Raw genomic sequence first — 20,757 nt, 5'->3', positions numbered from 1 at the left:
TGCAGTACAAAATGTAATTATTTTAGGCCTTTATTTAATTTGATATTACATTACATAAAGAAAGTGAATCAACTCCTTATTTCAGGGGGTGAAGAGCATGCTAGCTAGATAGCTAATATAAAACGCACGTGCACTTTTCCATGGCCATAACAAGCACCAATTTCAAATCCGGCGGCACTAGGACTGCATGGACATAATTCGGTTGCACGCCTAGAAGCGGACCCGAAAAAGTTTCTCTTAAATTTAACTGACTTCAAAATCGGTAATTTCTCGGGTCCCCGGCCATCCATTCCTCAACTCGATGGGGACAACGACCGAGAACCGCGGATGCAGTTTCGCGCTTTTCTAGACCGAAATTAATCCAATTTTTACCACTCGCAAAGGACGTAACCCAGGTTCAAGAAATGAGTCGGATTTCGACAGTAGAAAGTGAATTGTCCAATGGACCGCAAAAGGTAAGGCAACTTTAGTTATTAATGATGAAGAGAACACAATGTTGTACAAGTACACTATTCCAACACTACAATTTGATTTGGCCATTTTTATCATGCGACTTCAACCCATGACTAGGGATTTTTATACAGGCCTACCACGAATTGCCCTTGATAAGAAACTTTGCTGATATGACCTAGACATTAATTTGGTGAGTTTACGTATAGTATTTTACCTAATGTTATTTAGCCTATTTACTATAGGCATCCATATGCATAATTGACTTAGACAAGCTCCATATGACTAGACTGACGAATTAATCTGTCATGATGGGAAGAATTGTTCCCCTTGGCCTGATTTGGTGTTATACACTAGCCTATGAGAAGAGTTTTGCAGGAGATTGCAGTTTAACTAATTATTGGGGCAGAGGGGACCCTTGGGCTCAGGTTATAGGGTGGCTTGAAGTTAAATGCCCCCCAGGGTTAAACGCCCCCCTCCTGTAATTCTCACAGAAACCACTTTGTCACCCAAGAAAATGCTCAACAAAAAAATGTAATCCGTCTCAACTCTTTAAATCAGTACAACAAAACGATTGTGCTACTTTGATCTAACATACAGTACCAAAAGTTTGGACACACCTACTCATTCAAGGATAATCAACACTATGAAATAACACATATGGAATCATGTAGTAACCCCAAAAAAGTGTTTATATTTTATATTTGAGATTCTTCAAAGTAGCCACCTTGATGACAGCTTTGCACACTCTTGGCACTTGCCTAGTTAAGTAAAGGTTAAAAATATATATATATTTTTTTTATCTCATCCAGCTTCATGAGGTAGTCACCTGGAATGCATGTGTTCCTTGTTAAAAGTTCATTTGTGGAATTTATTTTCTTAACGTGTTTGAGCCAATCAGTTGTGTTGTGACAAGGTAGGGGTGGTATACATTAGATAGCCCTATTTGGTAAAAGACAAAGTCCATATTATGGCAGGAACAGCTCAAATAAGCAAAGTGAAACGACAGTCCAAAACATGAAGGTAAGTCAATCCGGAAAATTTCAAAAACTTTGAAAGTTTCTTCAAGTGCAGTCGCAAAAACCATCAAGTGCTATGATGAAACTGACTCTCATGAGGACCGTCATAGGAATGGTTGACCCAGAATTACCTCTGCTACTGAGGATAAATTCATTCGAGTTACCAGCCTCAGAAATTGCAGCCCAAATAAATGCTTCACAGAGTTCAAGTAACAGACATCTCAACATCAACTGTTCAGATGAGACTGTGTGAATCAGGCCTTCATGGTCAAATTGCTGCAAAGAAACCACTACTAAAGGACACCAATAAGAAGAAGAGACTTGCTTGTACCAAGAAACACGAGCAATCAACATTAGATCGGTGGAAATTTGTCCTTTGGTCTGGAGTCCAAATTGGAGATTTTTGGTTCCTACCGCCGTGTCTTTGTGAGATGCGGTGTGGGTGAACGGATGAGCTCCGCATGTGTATTTCCCACCGTAAAGCATGGAGGAAGAAGTGTTATGGTGTGGGGGTAATTTGCTGGTGACACTGTCTGAATTATTTAGACTTCAAGGCACACTTAACCAGCATTGCTACCACACCATTCTGCAGTGATACGCCATCCCATGTGGTTTGCGCTTAGTGGGACTATAATTTCTTTTTCAACAAGACAATGACCCAAAACACCTCCAAGAAGGGGAAGTGATGGAGTGCTGCATTAGATGACCTGGCCTCCACAATCCCCCGACCTCAACCAAATTGAGATGGTTTGGGATGAGTCATACCGCAGAGTGAAGGAAAAGCAGCCAACAAGTGCTCAGCATATGTGGCAACTCCTTCAAGACTGTTGGAAAAGCATTCCAGGTGAAGCTGGTTGAGAGAATTCCAAGAGTGTGCAAAGCTGTCATCAAGGCAAAGGGTGGCTATTTGAAGAATCTCAAATAAAAAATATATTTGGATTTGATTAACACTGTTTTGTTTATTCATAGTTTTGATGTCTTCACCATTGTTCTACAATGTAGAAAATTGTTTTAAAAAATAAAGAAAAACCCTTGAATGAGTAGGTGTTCTAAAACTTTTGACTGGTAGTGTATATATAATCTAATGAAGTTAGATCTATAACCTTTTTTTTCTACATAAACCAGTATGGGAGTCTAAAGAGAAATAGTCAACTTTGTTAGAAATAAATTGTAATCACTTTTTAATAAAATAGTAACATTTAAAGTGAGTATGTTTGTGGCAAAATGCCCCAGGTCAATCAATACAAGTCATTGGTTCAAATAATCTATATGTAACTTCTTTGAGTTACACAATTTTGAGATACTTTAGGATGATTTGGACAGGAAAGGCAAAAATAAAAATATATTAATCGTGAGATGTGCAATGTCATTCTATTCCGATGTTTGATATATTTAAAATAAGATACTAAGACTTTACTCAAATTACTCAAAAATGCCACAATAAAACATATATAATGGATTTTGACACACTAATCTTCGGGGGGCATTTTGCCCCATATAGGGGGGTGTTTTTCCCCCTTTTTAAAGTTTTTGTTTTTATTGAATAACAAAAAAACAAAATATTCTGCCCTCTTATTTCCCTTCAAAATGTGTTTGTATAAGGATAGCCAGATGCACATATCTAAATCTTACCAAATGTAGCTTATTTCTGTCAGAAAATAGACATTTCTCTTAAGGGGTTGTTTTCCCACCAAGTTATCCTATGGTTGTATCATAATAAGGACATATTTTATGGTCTTTATGGGTGGATGTAACCCCACTGTTACACTTTATAATCTGGATATAATCAGATCATATGACACTATTTGCTTCTAATCAGATTAAGGGAATCATGCAGTGTACAGTGTTTCCCCACTGTGCCAAGAATTTGATTGTTTTGTCCTTGGTATTGTTTGATTTACAGTAGGTCTAAGCTAGTTGCCAGACAATAGGGACTTCTTGGCTCAAAAAACAGCAGAGTTGTTTCCTTTCTCTTTCCCTCTTTGAAAGACTCTCAAGTCCCTGCACACAAATCAAGTGGGCAAGATGTCGCCAGAGGGGATGGCTGCCGTCTTATCGGCTCTTAACCAACCATGCTATTTTGTTTTTGTTTTTTCGCCTTGTTCGTAACTTGTTTTGTACATAATGTTGCTGCTACCGTCTGTCATGACCGAAAGAGCTTCTGGACATCAGAACTGTGATTACTCACCTCTGATTAGACAAATAATTTTTCTTCCATGAGTCAGACGAGAAGGAGATACTAAAGACACCTGACCACTCCCAGATCCTTGGCATTCACTGTAGAAGGAAACAGAGATTTCGCGGAAAAATATCAGGGTACCATGTGAGGATCAGGCGACGTCTAATCTGCCTTTGCCTTCTGTCCTGCTAGCTAACGTTTAATCGCTGGAAAACAAATGGGATGAACTGAAAGCACGTATATCCTACCAACTGGACATTAAAAACTGTAATATCTTGTGTTTCACCGATTCGTGGCTGAACGATGACATTAAGAACAAGTGTGTCCAAACTTTTGACTAGTATTGTATATACAGTATATACACACACATATATATACACTACAGTTCAAAAGTTTGGGGTCACTTATAAAAAGCAAGCACATATCTTGCTTATTAACATAACATCAAATGTATCAGAAATACAGTGTAGACAATGTTAATACAGTCTCAATGTCAACAGTCAAGAGGCAACTCCGGGATGCTGGCCTTCTAGTCGGAGTTGCACAGAAAAAGCCATATGTTAGACTGGCCAATAAAAAGAAAAGATTAAGATGGCCAAAAGAACACAGACACTGGACAGAGGAACTCTGCCTAGAAGGCCAGCATCCCGGAGTCGCCTCTTCACTGTTGACGTTGAGACTGGTGTTTTGCGGGTACTATTTAATGAAGCTTCCAGTTGAGGACTTGTGAGGCGTCTGTTTCTCAAACTAGACATTCTAATGTACTTGTCCTCTTGCTCAGTTGTTGACCGGGGTCTCCCACTCCTCTTTCTATTCTGGTTAGAGCCAGTTTGCACTGTTCTGTGAATGGAGTAGTACACATGTTTGTACGAGATCTTCCGTTTCTTGGAAATTTATTGCATGGAATATCCTTCATTTCTCAGAACAAGAATAGACTGACGAGTTTCAGAAGAAAGGTCTTTGTTTCTGGACATTTTGAGCCTGCAATCGAGCCCACAAGTGCTGATGCTCCAGATACTCAACTATTCTAAAGAAGGCCAATTGTATTTCTTCTCTAATCAGAACAACCGTTTTTAGCTGTGCTAACATAATTGCAAAAGGTTTTCTAATGATCAATTAGCCTTTTAAAATGATTAACTTGGATTAGCTAACAACGTGCCATTGGAACACAAGAGTGATGGTTGCTGATAATGGGCCTCTGTATGCCTATGTAGATATTCCATTAAACATCAGACGTTTCCAGCTACAGTAGTCATTTCGTCAACTCGCACACTATGTCCTTCTCATCAGAGTGCTGAAGGTTGTGTGTGTGTCTTGACCAATCAGATTCACGGAAATCACAGGTCGCCCAGGTCGGCATGTCTGTAGAGAGCAGAGCACACTCGCCACTTTGCTCTGATATTCTTTTAGCAAACGGGAAAAGAACTCACTCCGGACAGACAAAGCAAAAACTCTTTACAGAAAGACATGCTGTATCAGTCTGGTCAACTGTAGAACTAGCCTTTATGCGTCCTGTCCCATCTGGCTACGGAAACCAAGCGGTAACATTATGTATTTATAGCCAATTTGTTTATTTTAAGAGAAAATGTGAATGTGATCAAATTTGGTGTATATTCAAACTTCGGTTGGCTAGGCTACCTAGGACTTTTTGAATCAAAATAATTGACTGGAATTCATCAAATCAACAAATAGTGATGACATGGGCTAGACCAGCGCTCTCCGACCCTGTTCCTGGAGAGCTACTGTCCTATAGGTTTTCATTCCAACCCTGTTCCTGGAGAGCTACTGTCCTGTACGTTTTCCTTCCAACCCTGTTCCTGGAGAGCTACTGTCCTGTAGGTTTTCATTCCAACCCTGTTCCTGGAGAGCTACTGTCCTGTAGGTTTTCCTTCCAACCCTGTTCCTGGAGAGCTACCCTCCTGTAGGTTTTCATTCCAACCCTGTTCCTAGAGAGCTACTGTCCTGTAGGTTTTCCTTCCAACCCTGTTCCTGGAGAGCTACTGTCCTGTAGGTTTTCACTCCAACCCTGTTCCTGGAGAGCTACCCTCCTGTAGGTTTTCATTCCAACCCTGTTCCTGGAGAGCTACCCTCCTGTAGGTTTTCATTCCAACCCTGTTCCTGGAGAGTTACTGTCCTGTAGGTTTTCCTTCCAACCCTGTTCCTGGAGAGCTACTGTCCTGTAGGTTTTCACTCCAACCCTGTTCCTGGAGAGCTACACTCCTGTAGGTTTTCATTCCAACCCTGTTCCTGGAGAGCTACTGTCCTGTAGGTTTTCACTCCAACCCTGTTCCTGGAGAGCTACACTCCTGTAGGTTTTCATTCCAACCCTAATCTAGTGCAGTTGATTCTAATAATTAGCTGGTTGATCAGGTTAGTTACAACTGGGGTTGGAGCAAAAACCTCCAGGAGGGTAGCTCACCAGGAACAGCGTTGGAGAACCCTGGGCTAGACTGTGTTAATGTGCCTGTAACGTTTTAATTATATATGTTCTGTATACAGCCTACACAGGGCTGGAATTTAAGGATTTTGGTCACTGGCCGTTTCCAATACTGGGCCTTATGATGCAACCCTGCATAAAGCAAGCTCAGCCCTGTTAGTTATATTGTCTTCTATTGTCTTGTCAGTGTAACATAACATAACATAACCCCCCTCCCCCCGTTAATCTAGTTTTATATGAACAAATACAAGGTTGCTGCAGTTTGACAGGGTTTTCATCCTCTCTATAGGGCCAGGAATTTTTCCAGGAGTTGAAAACTGTTACCTGAGTTGAAAAACCCTGTTCTCATCATAACACATATAAAACCCTTTTGCAACTGATGAATCAATATGTCATACCCTACACAGAGATTGACTTTAAAGTCTGAAAGGCACTTACCCATCGGCCAAGTCAGCAGTATTTTTGGGTTGGCCGAAGATTATGGTCACTTGCCCGAAAATGTGAAAATATTTGTTTACATGCAGAAATGCCATAACTTTTCGGTCACATAATGAAACAGGGAGGAAGCAGACAAACAGTTCTACTGGCCTGCTACATTGGACGCATAACTTTTGCAGAGTGGGATATTCCTATTCATTTCAGCAAAACCTGGCCGCTACCTTGTTGTTACCTACATACGGGAGAAGTTAACATAGCTAGGCGACGGAGCAATATGATAAGGTGTACTGCACTCTGTTCGCCCTGACCAAAAGTTACACTTCCAGTGTAGCAATTCTTTTGCGACGCACCTACTGGGATTCTTTGCAGTTTGGTTGTTTTCAGTTTGAAAAAATCTCCTGCTTAATGGGACAACCACAGAGCAGGCTCAACTTGCCAGGTTGCCTTAAATGCCTTAAATCTTTTACTTAAACAATGGGGATGAACCAGAAAGATTAGTTTTAGGCTTCACCTACTAGAATGTCTTTCAAACACATTTTAACAATGTAACACTAAAACTAGTGGCAACTGAGCTGCCAACAACATTAAGGAGACAAAATCTTAACTTTGCTTGAGTTTTGAACACATGGGTGTAAGGGGTTATGAGACAGATTTAAGGTGTACTGAAACATTCATCCTAAGGTGTTCTGAAACATTCATCCTAAGGTGTTCTGAAACAGGACATCCTAAGGTGTTCTGAAACAGGACATCCTAAGGTGTTCTGAAACAGGACATCCTAAGGTGTTCTGAAACAGGACATCCTAAGGTGTTCTGAAACAGGACATCCTAAGGTGTTCTGAAACATTCATCCTAAGGTGTTCTGAAACATTCATCCTAAGGTGTTCTGAAACATTCATCCTAAGGTGTTCTGAAACAGGACATCCTAAGGTGTTCTGAAACATTCATCCTAAGGTGTTCTGAAACATTCATCCTAAGGTGTTCTGAAACAGGACATCCTAAGGTGTTCTGAAATAGGACATCCTAAGGTGTTCTGAAACAGGACATCCTAAGGTGTTCTGAAACATTCATCCTAAGGTGTTCTGAAACAGGACATCCTAAGGTGTTCTGAAACATTCATCCTAAGGTGTTCTGAAACAGGACATCCTAAGGTGTTCTGAAACATTCATCCTAAGGTGTTCTGAAACATTCATCCTAAGGTGTTCTGAAACATTCATCCTAAGGTGTTCTGAAACATTCATCCTAAGGTGTTCTGAAACATTCATCCTAAGGTGTTCTGAAACAGGACATCCTAAGGTGTTCTGAAACAGGACATCCTAAGGTGTTCTGAAACAGGACATCCTAAGGTGTTCTGAAACAGGACATCCTAAGGTGTTCTGAAACATTCATCCTAAGGTGTTCTGAAACAGGACATCCTAAGGTGTTCTGAAACAGGACATCCTAAGGTGTTCTGAAACAGGACATTGTGTGTCGTAACACCACTTGATCAAGAGTCGTGCAACACCTTGCAGAAGACTGGGAGCCCTACCGGAAAAGTTGAAAACACTATTATGGTGTTTCCAGTCCTGTTTCATGTAGTTTGATCCCTTCTCTTTTGGTGCCGTTTCCTCTCTCAAATGCTCCTAAACACTTTGGTGTTCACATCCTGTCTAGTGTAACATAACAACTCTTCTTCTGGAGTTTCCAAATATTGTAGATGTGAGTCCCTCTTTTTGTTTATTATTCTTATGGTGTGCTGATAAACTCCTCATTGGTAATTCCAAAAGGTCAAATGTACAGTATTATGCTCAAACAAAATATAAGCAAAAATATAGTTTTGTGAAAATACTAATTATGAAGATTGTCCAGGATAATAATTAATGAGTACAATATTACCTTTTCAAGACATAATTGTGAAGCTTCAGATGCGTTATCCTTTTTTTGCAAATTATTAAATGACAACAAAAGATTAACAGGTGTTTCGCTTTTTTTACAATGATAAAGGCAGTTCAAAGATCTGTAAGGTATTTGTTATTCTTCTAAATCTAGGGAAATATGGCATTTTATTTCACATTATCAAAAAAGGACAGGCAATGACTGCTAATGTTAGCTGTAGCACTTATACGAACTTGTACATGGCAGTGTTGGGCCAGTAACCGAAAGGTTGCTGGATTGAATCCCCGAGCTGACAAGGTAAAAATCTGTCGTTCTGCCCCCGAACAAGGCAGTTAACCCACTGTTCCCCTGTAAGCTATCAATGTAAGTAAGAATTTGTTCTTAACTGACTTGCCTAGTTAAATATATACAAAACTTCAGGGTTCAAAACCCAGGGTTCAATGCAATCCACCAGTTATCCATCATGCTAATGTCTCTGACCTGAGTCAAATAAAATGTTCATCATCACATGCTTTGTAAACAACAGGTGGGGACAAACAGTGAAATGCTTACTTACACGGATGCCAAATAATGTCTTCCACCAAAAAGTCCACCTCTGCGTCACAATGGGATTCGATAAACTGTTAGCGCCCGATGCTATATCAACGTGAGAACATTTTATGGTTTAGTGCAGTGTTATAATAGGGAGATATGTACTTTTCAACACTTTTGGAAGGTATAGCCTACCTCAAGCTGATCCCTCTCCGACTCAGAGCACAGAAAATCAGACTGATCCGAACTCACTGGTTCTGGTGGGCGGGATACCTCCTTGGGGGCTTGGCCAGTCGAAGGTCCTAAAGTCATTTGGAGAGGTAAATTGAAGAGGTACATTTTTATAAGCTCAGCATAACTCCCAGTTCTTGCTTTCTCAAATGCCAACCAAAGCTTAACATACTTTGTCTATTGAGCTTCACTGAAGTGTAGGGCGTCAGTGCTTTCAGTGGTCGACCGTCCAACTGCTCCAACAGGAGAAGATTGTGGCTTCCACCGAGGTAACCCTAGGAAGACAGAACAATATCAGTGTTAGGGAAACTAAAACTAGCTTCAGGTTATTTTGTGTGAAAATACAAATAGTTATTATATGAGATTTTTTATATTCATCTTAACAGATGGTGACCCCAGCTAGGAGCAGAGCGGTTTCCTAGGTCTCGTCTTCCTTTCGTCCTTCTTGCAAACCAAGTAATTTGCCCGGGTGTCGTAGCACATGGTCCCCTTCGTGATTCTACTCCGGTAGTTCTCCTTCTGTTTCTCCTGCGCCTTGTCAATGTTCAGTCTCAACTTGATTGATAACAGGAATGAATGCAATTATATTTCATATTACAAATACATTTCTTAAATATCTCTGGGAGGGCCCGAAAATAAATTAAGAGCGGACAATAATTTGTACCTGGTTAAAAACCTCCACATCCTTCTCAGTCCATGTCTCAACTTCCACCACATCAGGTGGGGTTTCCGTGATCTGAAAGTACGTTATATATTAATATTAATAGACAAACACCACTAAGTCAATCTTGGATGAACTGTGGGTTGAAGATGTCCATCATCGCCTTGGAGGTGGCCTCGCCAGTCTCGTCCTTGATGGGTATCATACAAAACAAAAATATTTTTTTCGTTCCAAGCACCCTTTTTAATGGGTTACAGAAGGGAATGTAGAGTTAAGCACATACTCTTCATTTACTGACCTTCATGGGTATTGCCTCCACCCATTTGGTAAAGTGATCAGTCGCCATCAGAAACCAGCTGTTGCTTTTCCTGGATTTCGTGAAGGGTCCGATGAGGTCCACCCCTAACATTCAAAGTGGTCCGATGAGGTCCACCCCTAACATTCAAAGTGATCCGATGAGGTCCAATTTGTAAGTCGCTCTGGATAAGAGCGTCTGCTAAATGACTTAAATGTAAATGTAAATGTCCACCCCTAACATTCAAAGTGGTCCGATGAGGTCCACCCCTAACATTCAAAGTGATCCGATGAGGTCCACCCCTAACATTCAAAGTGATCCGATGAGATCCACCCCTAACATTCAAAGTGATCCGATGAGGTCCACCCCTAACATTCAAAGTGATCCGATGAGGTCCACCCCTAACATTCAAAGTGATCCGATGAGATCCACCCCTAACATTCAAAGTGATCCGATGAGATCCACCCCAAACATTCAAAGTGATCCGATGAGGTCCACCCCTAACATTCAAAGTGATCCGATGAGATCCACCCTAACATTCAAAGTGATCCGATGAGATCCACCCCAACATTCAAAGTGATCCGATGAGATCCACCCCAAACATTCAAAGTGATCCGATGAGGTCCACCCTAACATTCAAAGTGATCCGATGAGGTCCACCCCAAACATTCAAAGTGATCCGATGAGGTCCACCCCAACATTCAAAGTGATCCGATGAGGTCCACCCCAACATTCAAAGTGATCCGATGAGGTCCACCCCAAATATCAAAGTGATCCGATGAGGTCCACCTAACATTCAAAGTGATCCGATGAGGTCCACCCCTAACATTCAAAGTGATCCGATGAGGTCCACCCCAAACATTCAAAGTGATCCGATGAGGTCCACCCCTAACATTCAAAGTGATCCGATGAAGTCCACCCCTAACATTCAAAGTGATCCGATGAGGTCCACCCCTAACATTCAAAGTGATCCGATGAGATCCACCCCTAACATTCAAAGTGATCCGATGAGATCCACCCCAAACATTCAAAGTGATCCGATGAGGTCCACCCCTAACATTCAAAGTGATCCGATGAGGTCCACCCCTAACATTCAAAGTGATCCGATGAGGTCCACCCCAAACATTCAAAGTGATCCGATGAGGTCCACCCCTAACATTCAAAGTGATCCGATGAGGTCCACCCCTAACATTCAAAGTGATCCGATGAGGTCCACCCCTAACATTCAAAGTGATCCGATGAGGTCCACCCCAAACATTCAAAGTGATCCGATGAGGTCCACCCCTAACATTCAAAGTGATCCGATGAGGTCCACCCTTAACATTCAAAGTGATCCGATGAGGTCCACCCCAAATATGCAAAGTGATCCGATGAGGTCCACCCCTAACATTCAAAGTGGTCCGATGAGGTCTACCCCTAACATTCAAAGTGATCCGATGAGGTCCACCCCAAACATTCAAAGTGATCCGATGAGGTCCACCCCTAACGTTCAAAGTGATCCGATGAGGTCCACCCCTAACATTCAAAGTGTTCGAGAGAAGATGACTTTATTCTTACCCGTATCTGTGTCATACAGTGTACAGATTTTCATATTTGTAAGAATACTGACACACAATCTATAATATTGAACTCTGCTGTAGTCAAGTAAAGCAAACATTGCAAAATAACTTTCTCTGTTTCTCTCTCCATCTTTCACCATTTCTTCCTCTCCCCCCCTGTCTCTGTCTGTCTAGCGAAAACACCTAGTTAAGGGCATTTGGAAATCCCATTATTTCTTACACTTATCCATTTGATTGATCACGATTAATTTATAGCTAGATACCTCAATATGACAGACAACTACATCACTGGAGGCTGCTGAGGGGAGGACGGCTCATAATAATGGCTGGAATGGATTCGATGGAAAGGTATCAACCACATGGAAACCACGTGTTTGAATCCAGACATTATGAGCCATTTATGCTATAACCATTGGCATTTCAAAATCATTGGATTGTATGAGAGACAGTCTGCCAAAACATGAAATTAAATCAATGTGTCACGCCCTGATCATAGAGAGCCCTTGGATTCTCTATAGTGGTTTCAGTCAGGGTGTGACTAGGGGGGTGTTCTAGAATGTGTATTTCTATGTTGGTGGTTTTGTATGGTTCCCAATTAGAGACAGCTGGTAATTGTTGCCTCTAATTGGGGATCATATTTAGGAAGCCCTATCTCCCACCTGCTTTGTAGGATATTGTTTGTGTTAGTGTGTTTGGGCACTATGACTTCACGGTCTTTGTAAGGTTTGTTTCTAGTTTCACTTTGTATTAAAAAGATGTGGAACTCAATGCACGCTGCGCCTTGGTCTGCTCAGTTTGAAGCTCGTGACAGAATATCCCACCAAACCAGGACCAAGCAGCGTGCCCAAAAGGGAAAGGAGTTTTGGACATGGGAAGAAGTGATGGGTGGATGAAAAACCCTTCCTTGGCGGCAGACGGAAGGTAATAATGGAGGACAGTGATGACGCCAGGGTTCGAGGCCACAGAAAGCCCAAGGACAACCCCAAGATTTGTTTTGGGGGAGGTCACAAGGGGTGGCCGGTCGAGCCGAGGCAAGAGCCAGAGACCGCCAGGGAGGCAATGGAGAAGTTGAGAGATGAGAGATGTTGTGCAAGTGTGTTCTGCTCAACATTCGACCAGAGGATCCGGTTAGCAGTCCGGTAAGTCATGTGCCTCCTCCCAGCACTCGCCCTGAAGTGCGTGTCACCAGTCCGGTGCCACCTGTACCGGCTCCAAGCACTAGGCATCCAGTGTGCATTCACAGTCCGGCGCTTCCGGCGACGGTTTACAGTCCGGCGCTTCCGGCAAGGCATCCAGCCCCGCTCCAGGGCCGGAGCCTCCCTCCTGCCGGTGGCCAGTTCAGGCACTGCGTCCAGTCCCGCTCCAGGGCCGGAGCCCTCCTCGGCGCCGGTGCCCAGTCCGGGCGCAGCGGCCAACCCAGCTCCATGGCCGAAGCCTTCCTCTGCGCCGGTGCCCAGTTCAGGCACTGCGTCCAGTCCCGCTCCAGGGCCGGAGCCTCCCTCCTGCCGGTGGCCAGTTCAGGCACTGCGTCCAGTCCCGCTCCAGGGCCGGAGCCTCCCTCCTGCCGGTGGCCAGTTCAGGCACTGCGTCCAGTCCCGCTCCAGGGCCGGAGCCCTCCTCTGCGCCGGTGCCCAGTCCGGGCGTGGTGTCCAACCCAGCTCCATGGCCGGATAAGTGGCCGGGGGGGGGGTACTGTCATGCCCTGACCACAGAGAGCCCCCCCACCAATATTCAGATTGAAAAAGTACTTTTAAATCAAATCAAATTGTATGTCACATGCGCCGAATACAACAGGTGTAGGTAGACCTTACCGTGAAATGCTAACTTACAAGCCGTTAACCAACAATGCAGTTCAAGAAATAAAGTTTAGAAAATATATACTAAATAAACTCAAGTATAAAATAATGAGTATTTCAGAGTACTTCCATTCTGGTTTGAAATACAGTCAGTGTATTTTAACACTTACATTGGGTTTATATTCAAACACCAGATCTCAGTGTGGGTGTACTACTTAGCATGGCTATACTATTTTAACAGTGTACAGTTTTGTTGTTTTCAGTCAAACTCACCTGGGGCAACATTAGAGCAGGCTCAACTCACCCGACTGCTCAGTGCAATTGCCCCAGGCAATAGGGCAACCCTTAAGGTCCCTGTTACAACTAGGTTCCAGAGTTTTACCAGGTTACCATTAGGATGCCACCTCTGAGATGTGTGTGATGTCTGACGTGTGTGTGGACTATGCGCACACACACAAGCACAATCTCTTACAACCATATCTCTCTATTTTTCTGTCTCTGTCTCTCTCGCGCATACACACGCACACACCGTTTTTGAAACAAATGATTTGTCTATCGTCTCTTTTCTGTGTTTGTATAATTGCAGTGGCACGTGAAATAGCCAAATAGATGAATAGCCACCTAGATAGTCAGATAATAGATAATGTCTCTAGTTGACATATAGGCTCACTCTTCAAATTTGGAAATGATTTGGATCCATTCACACCGCCAGGAAATGCGAGTAGGAACCTGCTGACCAGTGGTGACCAACTGCGACGAGCCCTGGATTGGATGACAGCAGCCTACGATGATGTGTAGATGAGAGAGAGAGACCTCAGACAATAAAATGCGATGGCCAGATGAAGAGGAAATGAGCCAGTGTGATCCAGCGATTTCACGCGGCGTTTTTGTTAATCCAATCAATATGATGATGAAAAGGATAAGGAGAAGAATAGCGTCTTTGTTACGAAACCAACATAAGGATAGCCTGATGGTTGCAAATGGTTACGTTCGCACAGCCTGAGCTATATAAACTAGAGAAGATTATATCATTAATCGACATTGCGAGCCATGAAATGACATAACGTCTAGGCCTGTATGCTGTAATACATAATAACGTCAATGATGATCATTTTTCACTAAAAGGACTGGATTTGAAAGCTGCAGCACTAGGGAATATCACAGCGGAAATTACATGAATTAACGGAGCGGAGAAACTCAGCGGCGATATTAAAGAGATGAAACACCTTTCGTTCTCTCTTTATGTACTCAACCAGCCCGCGGGGAGAGGTGAGAGACAACCAGGAGCAGCCGATGATCGGAGAGAACAGCGGCCACAGCGCAGCGGCAGGCATCCGGGACAGTGATAACTCAGAGAGAGCGCTGTTTACTGTCATCTGAGATCTGGCTCCGGACCAGCGGTGAGGCATGGGCTGCGCTCCCAGCATCCACGTCTCCCAGAGCGGCGTGATCTACTGCCGAGACTCGGACGAGTCCAACTCTCCGCACCAGACCACCACTATATCCCAGGGCACCGCGGCCACCCTCCATGGGCTGTTCATCAAGACGGACGCGGCCGACACCATCCCCTCGGTAATCACTTACCAGACCAGGCAGTCCCGGAACAAATCTCACGGAGAGAGGAGAGAGAACAGCGGGGGACACATCTGCATCGAGGCCGAGACACAGACCAGTCACACCAGTGGCAAGGTAGATCGGGGTTTGCTTTTTCACAATCACAAGGAATGAATCAAGATATTCAGAAGGCCATTATATTCTAGTGTCTTATCAAGTATCTGCTTTAAAACCAATTATACACGAATCTCATTCTGTCTTGCATGGGGGATAGCTAGTCTCTGTCTTGCATGGGGGATAGCTAGTCTCTGTCTTGCATGGGGGATAGCTAGTCTCTGTCTTGCATGGGGGATAGCTAGTCTCTGTCTTGCATGGGGGATAGCTAGTCTCTGTCTTGCATGGGGGATAGCTAGTATCTGTCTTGCATGGGGGATAGCTAGTATCTGTCTTGCATGGGGATAGCTAGTCTCTGTCTTGCATGGGGATAGCTAGTCTCTGTCTTGCATGGGGGATAGCTAGTATCTGTCTTGCATGGGGATAGCTAGTCTCTGTCTTGCATGGGGGATAGCTAGTCTCTGTCTTGCATGGGGGATAGCTAGTCTCTGTCTTGCATGGGGGATAGCTAGTCTCTGTCTTGCATGGGGGATAGCTAGTCTCTGTCTTGCATGGGGGATAGCTAGTATCTGTCTTGCATGGGGGATAGCTAGTCTCTGTCTTGCATGGGGGATAGCTAGTCTCTGTCTTGCATGGGGGATAGCTAGTCTCTGTCTTGCATGGGGGATAGCTAGTCTCTGTCTTGCATGGGGATAGCTAGTCTCTGTCTTGCATGGGGGATAGCTAGTCTCTGTCTTGCATGGGGATAGCTAGTCTCTGGGGGATAGCTAGTCTCTGTCTTGCATGGGGGATAGCTAGTCTCTGTCATTGCTAGTCTCTGTCTTGCATGGGGATAGCTAGTCTCTGTCTTGCATGGGGGATAGCTAGTCTGTCTTGCATGGGGGATAGCTAGTATCTGTCTTGCATGGGGGATAGCTAGTCTCTGTCTTGCATGGGGGATAGCTAGTCTCTGTCTTGCATGGGGGATAGCTAGTCTGATATCATTCATGAATAATGTGATTGTTTTGTGTTCATGGAATTTATTATGATTGTTTGTGATCCATCAGCGTGTTGAGGTAGAAAGATATAAATAGCGTGCGTTGGTTTGGGGCATAGCGTGCGTTGGTTTGGGGCATAGCGTGCGTTGGTTTGGGGCATAGCGTGCGTTGGTTTGGGGCATAGCGTGCGTTGGTTTGGGGCATAGCGTGCGTTGGTTTGGGGCATAGCGTGCGTTGGTTTGGGGCATAGCGTGCGTTGTTTTGGGGCATAGCGTGCGTTGGTTTGGGGCATAGCGTGCGTTGGTTTGGGGCATAGCGTGCGGTGGTTTTGGGCATAGCGTGCGTGGTTTGGGGCATAGCGTGCGTTGGTTTGGGGCATAGCGTGCGTTGGTTTAGGGCATAGCGTGCGTTGGTTTGGGGCATAGCGTGCGGTGGTTTGGGGCATAGCGTGCGGTGGTTTGGGGCATAGCGTGCGGTGGTTTGGGGCATAGCGTGCGGTGGTTTGGGGCATAGCGTGCGGTGGTTTGGGGCATAGCCCAGACATATCCTAGGTAGCTGGAAGGATTAATCATACATTCATAGAAGATAGGGATGGAAGTTCTGGTGTCATAAACACAACTTTTTTTTTTAAGGGTTGGGGTTAGGGTGAGTGAGTGAGTGGTGAGTGAGTGAGTGAGTGAGTGAGTGAGTGAGTGAGTGAGTGAGTGAGTGAGTGAGTGAGTGAGTGAGAGTAGCACCATGGTGAAAGTGTAGTCCAAGATAATTAACTTTATAATTTAACTCATTGTTCAAAATAGTTTAGTGACACTTGAACCATCTGGGTCTCAGTCATGTATCATAAAGCACTTTGGGTTGCTGATAAGTACTATGTGACAAATGTACAAATGTATACGTGTACATACAGCGCTATACAAATAAACAGTGATTGACTAATTGATAAAAATATATTTTTTTACCTTTTATTTAACTAGGCAACTTCTAAGAAGAAAATTCTTATTTTCAATGACGGCCTAGGAACAGTGGGTTAACTGCCTGAATGACAGATTTGTACCTTGTCAGCTCGGGGATTTGAACTTGCAACCTTCCAGTTCCAAGCCCAACGCTCTAACCACTAGGCTACCCTGCCGCCCCAACTTATTTTTTGAAGGGTTCGGATTAGGGTGAATCAGAATGACCGATTCATTGACTGACTGACTAACAGACTGATATTGCTCATCTCTAATGTCATCAGTTTGAGACAGTGCTATGTAGGCCATATGACAGCGTGGTCACAAACCTCACACAGTAACACCCCACTATGGCCTAATAACTTAATGGCCTTTATATAACTGTATCATGAGTTGAGGAGAGATGAGGGAGAGTGATAGAGATCTCTTTCTCTCTCTCTCTCTCTCTCTCTCTCACTCTCTTCCACTCTCTCTCTCTCTCTCTCTCTCTTCCTCTCTCTCTTCCTCTCTGTCTCTCTCTCTTCCACTCTCTCTCTCTCTCTCTCTCTCACTCTCTCTCTCTCTCTCACTCTCTTCCACTCTCTTCCACTCTCTCTCTCACTCTCTCTCTCTCTCTCACTCTCTTCCACTCTCTTCCACTCTCTCTCTCTCTCTCTCACTCTCTTCCACTCTCTCTTTCTCTCTCTCTCTCTTCCACTCTCTCTCTCTCTTCCTCTCTCTCTTCCTCTCTGTCTCTCTCTCGCTCGCTCTCTCTTTCTCTCTCTCTCTCTTCCTCTCTCTCTTCCTCTCTGTCTCTCTCTCTTCCACTCTCTCTCTCTCTCTCTCTCTCTCTCTCTCTTCCTCTCTCTCTTCCTCTCTGTCTCTCTCTCGCTCGCTCTCTCTTTCTTGATCTCTCTCTCTCTGTCTTCTTGGGATGAGAAGGTATCATTGATGCTATTGGTCACCAAAACCCGTCTGTGTGTCTGTGTCTTGTTGTGTTGCTACAGTGGTTGTTTACCCAGGCGGACAGGGCAGAGCAGGGTTGTGATGTGAACAGTGTGAACAGTCACGTGTGAGAGGGCTGATCATGTTGCCCTGTACTCTGTATATTCTCTCCTCCAGGGCTTCTCACACAGCCTGTGTCGTCAGGCCATCTGGCAGAGTCTTGTTTGTTACAGGCCAGCACTAACGGGGCGGCAGGGTAGCCTAGTGGTTAGAGCGTTGGACTAGTAACTGGAAGGTTGCAAGTTCAAACCCCAGAGCTGACAAGGTAAACATCTGTCGTTCTGCCCCTGAACAGGCAGTTAACCCGCTGTTCCTAGGCCGTCATTGAAAATAAGAATTTGTTCTTAACTGACTTGCCTGGTTAAATAAAGGTCAAATAAAATAAAAAATAACAAACCTAATTCAAATAATCGAGGTCACAACGGGAAATGCTGATTAGTTGATTTTTTTAACAGGTGCTGTAGCTTGTGTGTACACGGTGTGTAACACATTTTTGTTTACTTTTCTTAATATCTGCATAAGTAATGACTCTTGGTCTTTTGGGTCATGACCTCTGTCACAAGTACAACATATCACTAACACAAACCCTCCATAGAACTCAGCTAGATCCCCATCACTTTCCCAACCCTCTCGTTACCTTTTTCATGAATTATGTTTTTTTAATAAATTACTTGTCTTTTTTGTTGTTGCTTTAAAGATTCTTTATGTAATGAATAGCGCTATATAAGTTGAATAAATAATTATGTAGTATTATTAATTCAAGATGCTTTGCAATCAGAACATGTTCCACCAAATAAGAAACTGTTATAGAGAGGCCAAATCAACATTGTAATCATTCTAGTGTGGACATAGTTGTCATTGTCCACAGGTCAGACTCAGAGACGTGTCATGTGCATCTGCACTTGGAGAGAGACCGTTCCATCCTCGCTTAGTTTCCAGAAGGCTGTTAGATGGAATACCATTACTAGTCATTAGCTGCACTGGAAGCTGGGTGTTTTTTCTCTTGAGAGGAAAGCAGAGAGCACCAATGACATGGCATTGATCGGTGCATTTAACCCATTTATACCTAGACTCGTGTCATGAGTCAATGTAGAAGAAGACAAAGAGATTCTTCTGCACACACGCACACACATATGTACACATGTACACGCATGTTCACACACACATACACACACACACACACACAGTATTTCTGTGTATCAGACAAATAATAGTGTCAGTTGAGGGGGTTTGAGGGCCCCTGGCAGGGAGCCAAGGCTGTTTTTCTCCTTCATTTCATCTCTACTACTGTCTGTCCATCTCAAAACGAGGGACAAAGGAAGTGAGTCAGTGTGCTTAGAGCAGAACCCATGAGCCGGTCACAACTAGGCCACTAATAATATAGCTGTCCTGGAACACATACACGTATGTACACACACACACACACACACACACACACCCAGACCCTGGTCACCCCAGTCACAGGGTCCCGTGAACAAAAACTAGAACTTCTGAGAAGCTAATGTTATGGGAGGCCCTTCTGGACAAAGTCTACCAACTATATGAAGGCCATTAAATTAGGCCTATTATGAAATAGATGTCCTTTAAGGCGGGTTCAAATCAATTAAGTTCAAAGACCTATACAGAAAATCAAATCATATGTTTATTTATTGGGGTCATATGTGTCATAGAGCAGAGAGTTAGTTGTTTTTTGTGCACTGGATCTCTGTGCGTTGGCTCCTTCTAACCATCTGGGGAGAGGTTGAGAGGTGGAAAGAAGTATGCTTGTTGGTATTACGCTTTGGGTGAAAGATAAACACACACTAATATTCATCAATAGGACTGCTATCAAATCAAATCAGATGTATTTATATAGCCCTTCGTACATCAGCTGATATCTCAAAGTGCTGTACAGAAACCCAGCCTAAAACCCCAAACAGCAAACAATGCAGGTGTAAAAGCACGGTGGCTAGGAAAAACTCCCTAGAAAGGCCAAAACCTAGGAAGAAACCTAGAGAGGAACCAGGCTATGTGGGGTGGCCAGTCCTCTTCTGGCTGTGCCGGGTAGAGATTATAACAGAACATGACCAAGATGTTCAAATGTTCATAAATGACCAGCATTTGGTCGAATAATAATAAGGCAGAACAGTTGAAACTGGAGCAGCAGCACAGTCAGGTGGACTGGGGACAGCAAGGAGTCATCATGTCAGGTAGTCCTGGGGCACGGTCCTAGGGCTCAGGTCCTCCGAGAGAGAGAAAGAAAGAGAGAATTAGAGAGAGCATATGTGGGGTGGCCAGTCCTCTTCTGGCTGTGCCGGGTGGAGATTATAACAGAACGTGGCCAAGATGTTCAAATGTTCATAAATGACCAGCATGGTTGAATAATAGTAAGGCAGAACAGTTGAAACTGGAGCAGCAGCATGGCCTGCTATGGTGATAAGGGTGTGTGTCCGTGCATATATTTTGTTTGTGTGTGTGTGTGATTTGGTTTTACTATCCTTGTGGGAACCAGAAGTCCTCAAAGATATTAAAACAAGTAACATTTGGACAAGTGGGGACATTTTGCCGCTCCCCACAAAGAAAAAGGCTATTTTAGGCTTAGGGGTTAGGTTTAAGGTTAGGGTATAAATTAAAGTTAGGGTTAGAATGAGGGTTATGGTTAGGAGTTAGGGTTTGGGGTTAATGTTAAGGTTAGGTTAGGAGTTAGGTTTAGGGTTTGGGGTTAAGGTTGGGT

The 20,757-nt window shown here is 43.7% G+C and overlaps 1 protein-coding gene across 2 annotated transcripts in view; it reads left to right on the top strand.

The window, feature by feature from the left end:
- The first annotated feature begins 214 nt into the window (after positions 1-214).
- LOC115125809 (high affinity cAMP-specific and IBMX-insensitive 3',5'-cyclic phosphodiesterase 8B-like) overlaps positions 215-20,757 on the top strand; it is a 140,380-nt gene continuing 119,837 nt past the window's right edge. The window contains exon 1 of one of the 2 annotated variants that reach the window (XM_065017405.1): positions 215-455. In XM_065017405.1, coding sequence (XP_064873477.1) covers positions 405-455 — 51 coding nt within the window. In that variant the 5' untranslated portion in view covers positions 215-404. Of the gene's footprint in view, positions 456-14,704; positions 15,158-20,757 lie in introns of those variants that run through there. The other variant, XM_065017404.1, reaches the window with a different exon arrangement.

The sequence above is a fragment of the Oncorhynchus nerka genome, linkage group LG4 (genome assembly GCF_034236695.1).
Source record: "Oncorhynchus nerka isolate Pitt River linkage group LG4, Oner_Uvic_2.0, whole genome shotgun sequence".
Lineage (NCBI taxonomy): Eukaryota > Metazoa > Chordata > Actinopteri > Salmoniformes > Salmonidae > Oncorhynchus > Oncorhynchus nerka.
This window is presented reverse-complemented; position numbering and strand designations above follow the sequence as displayed.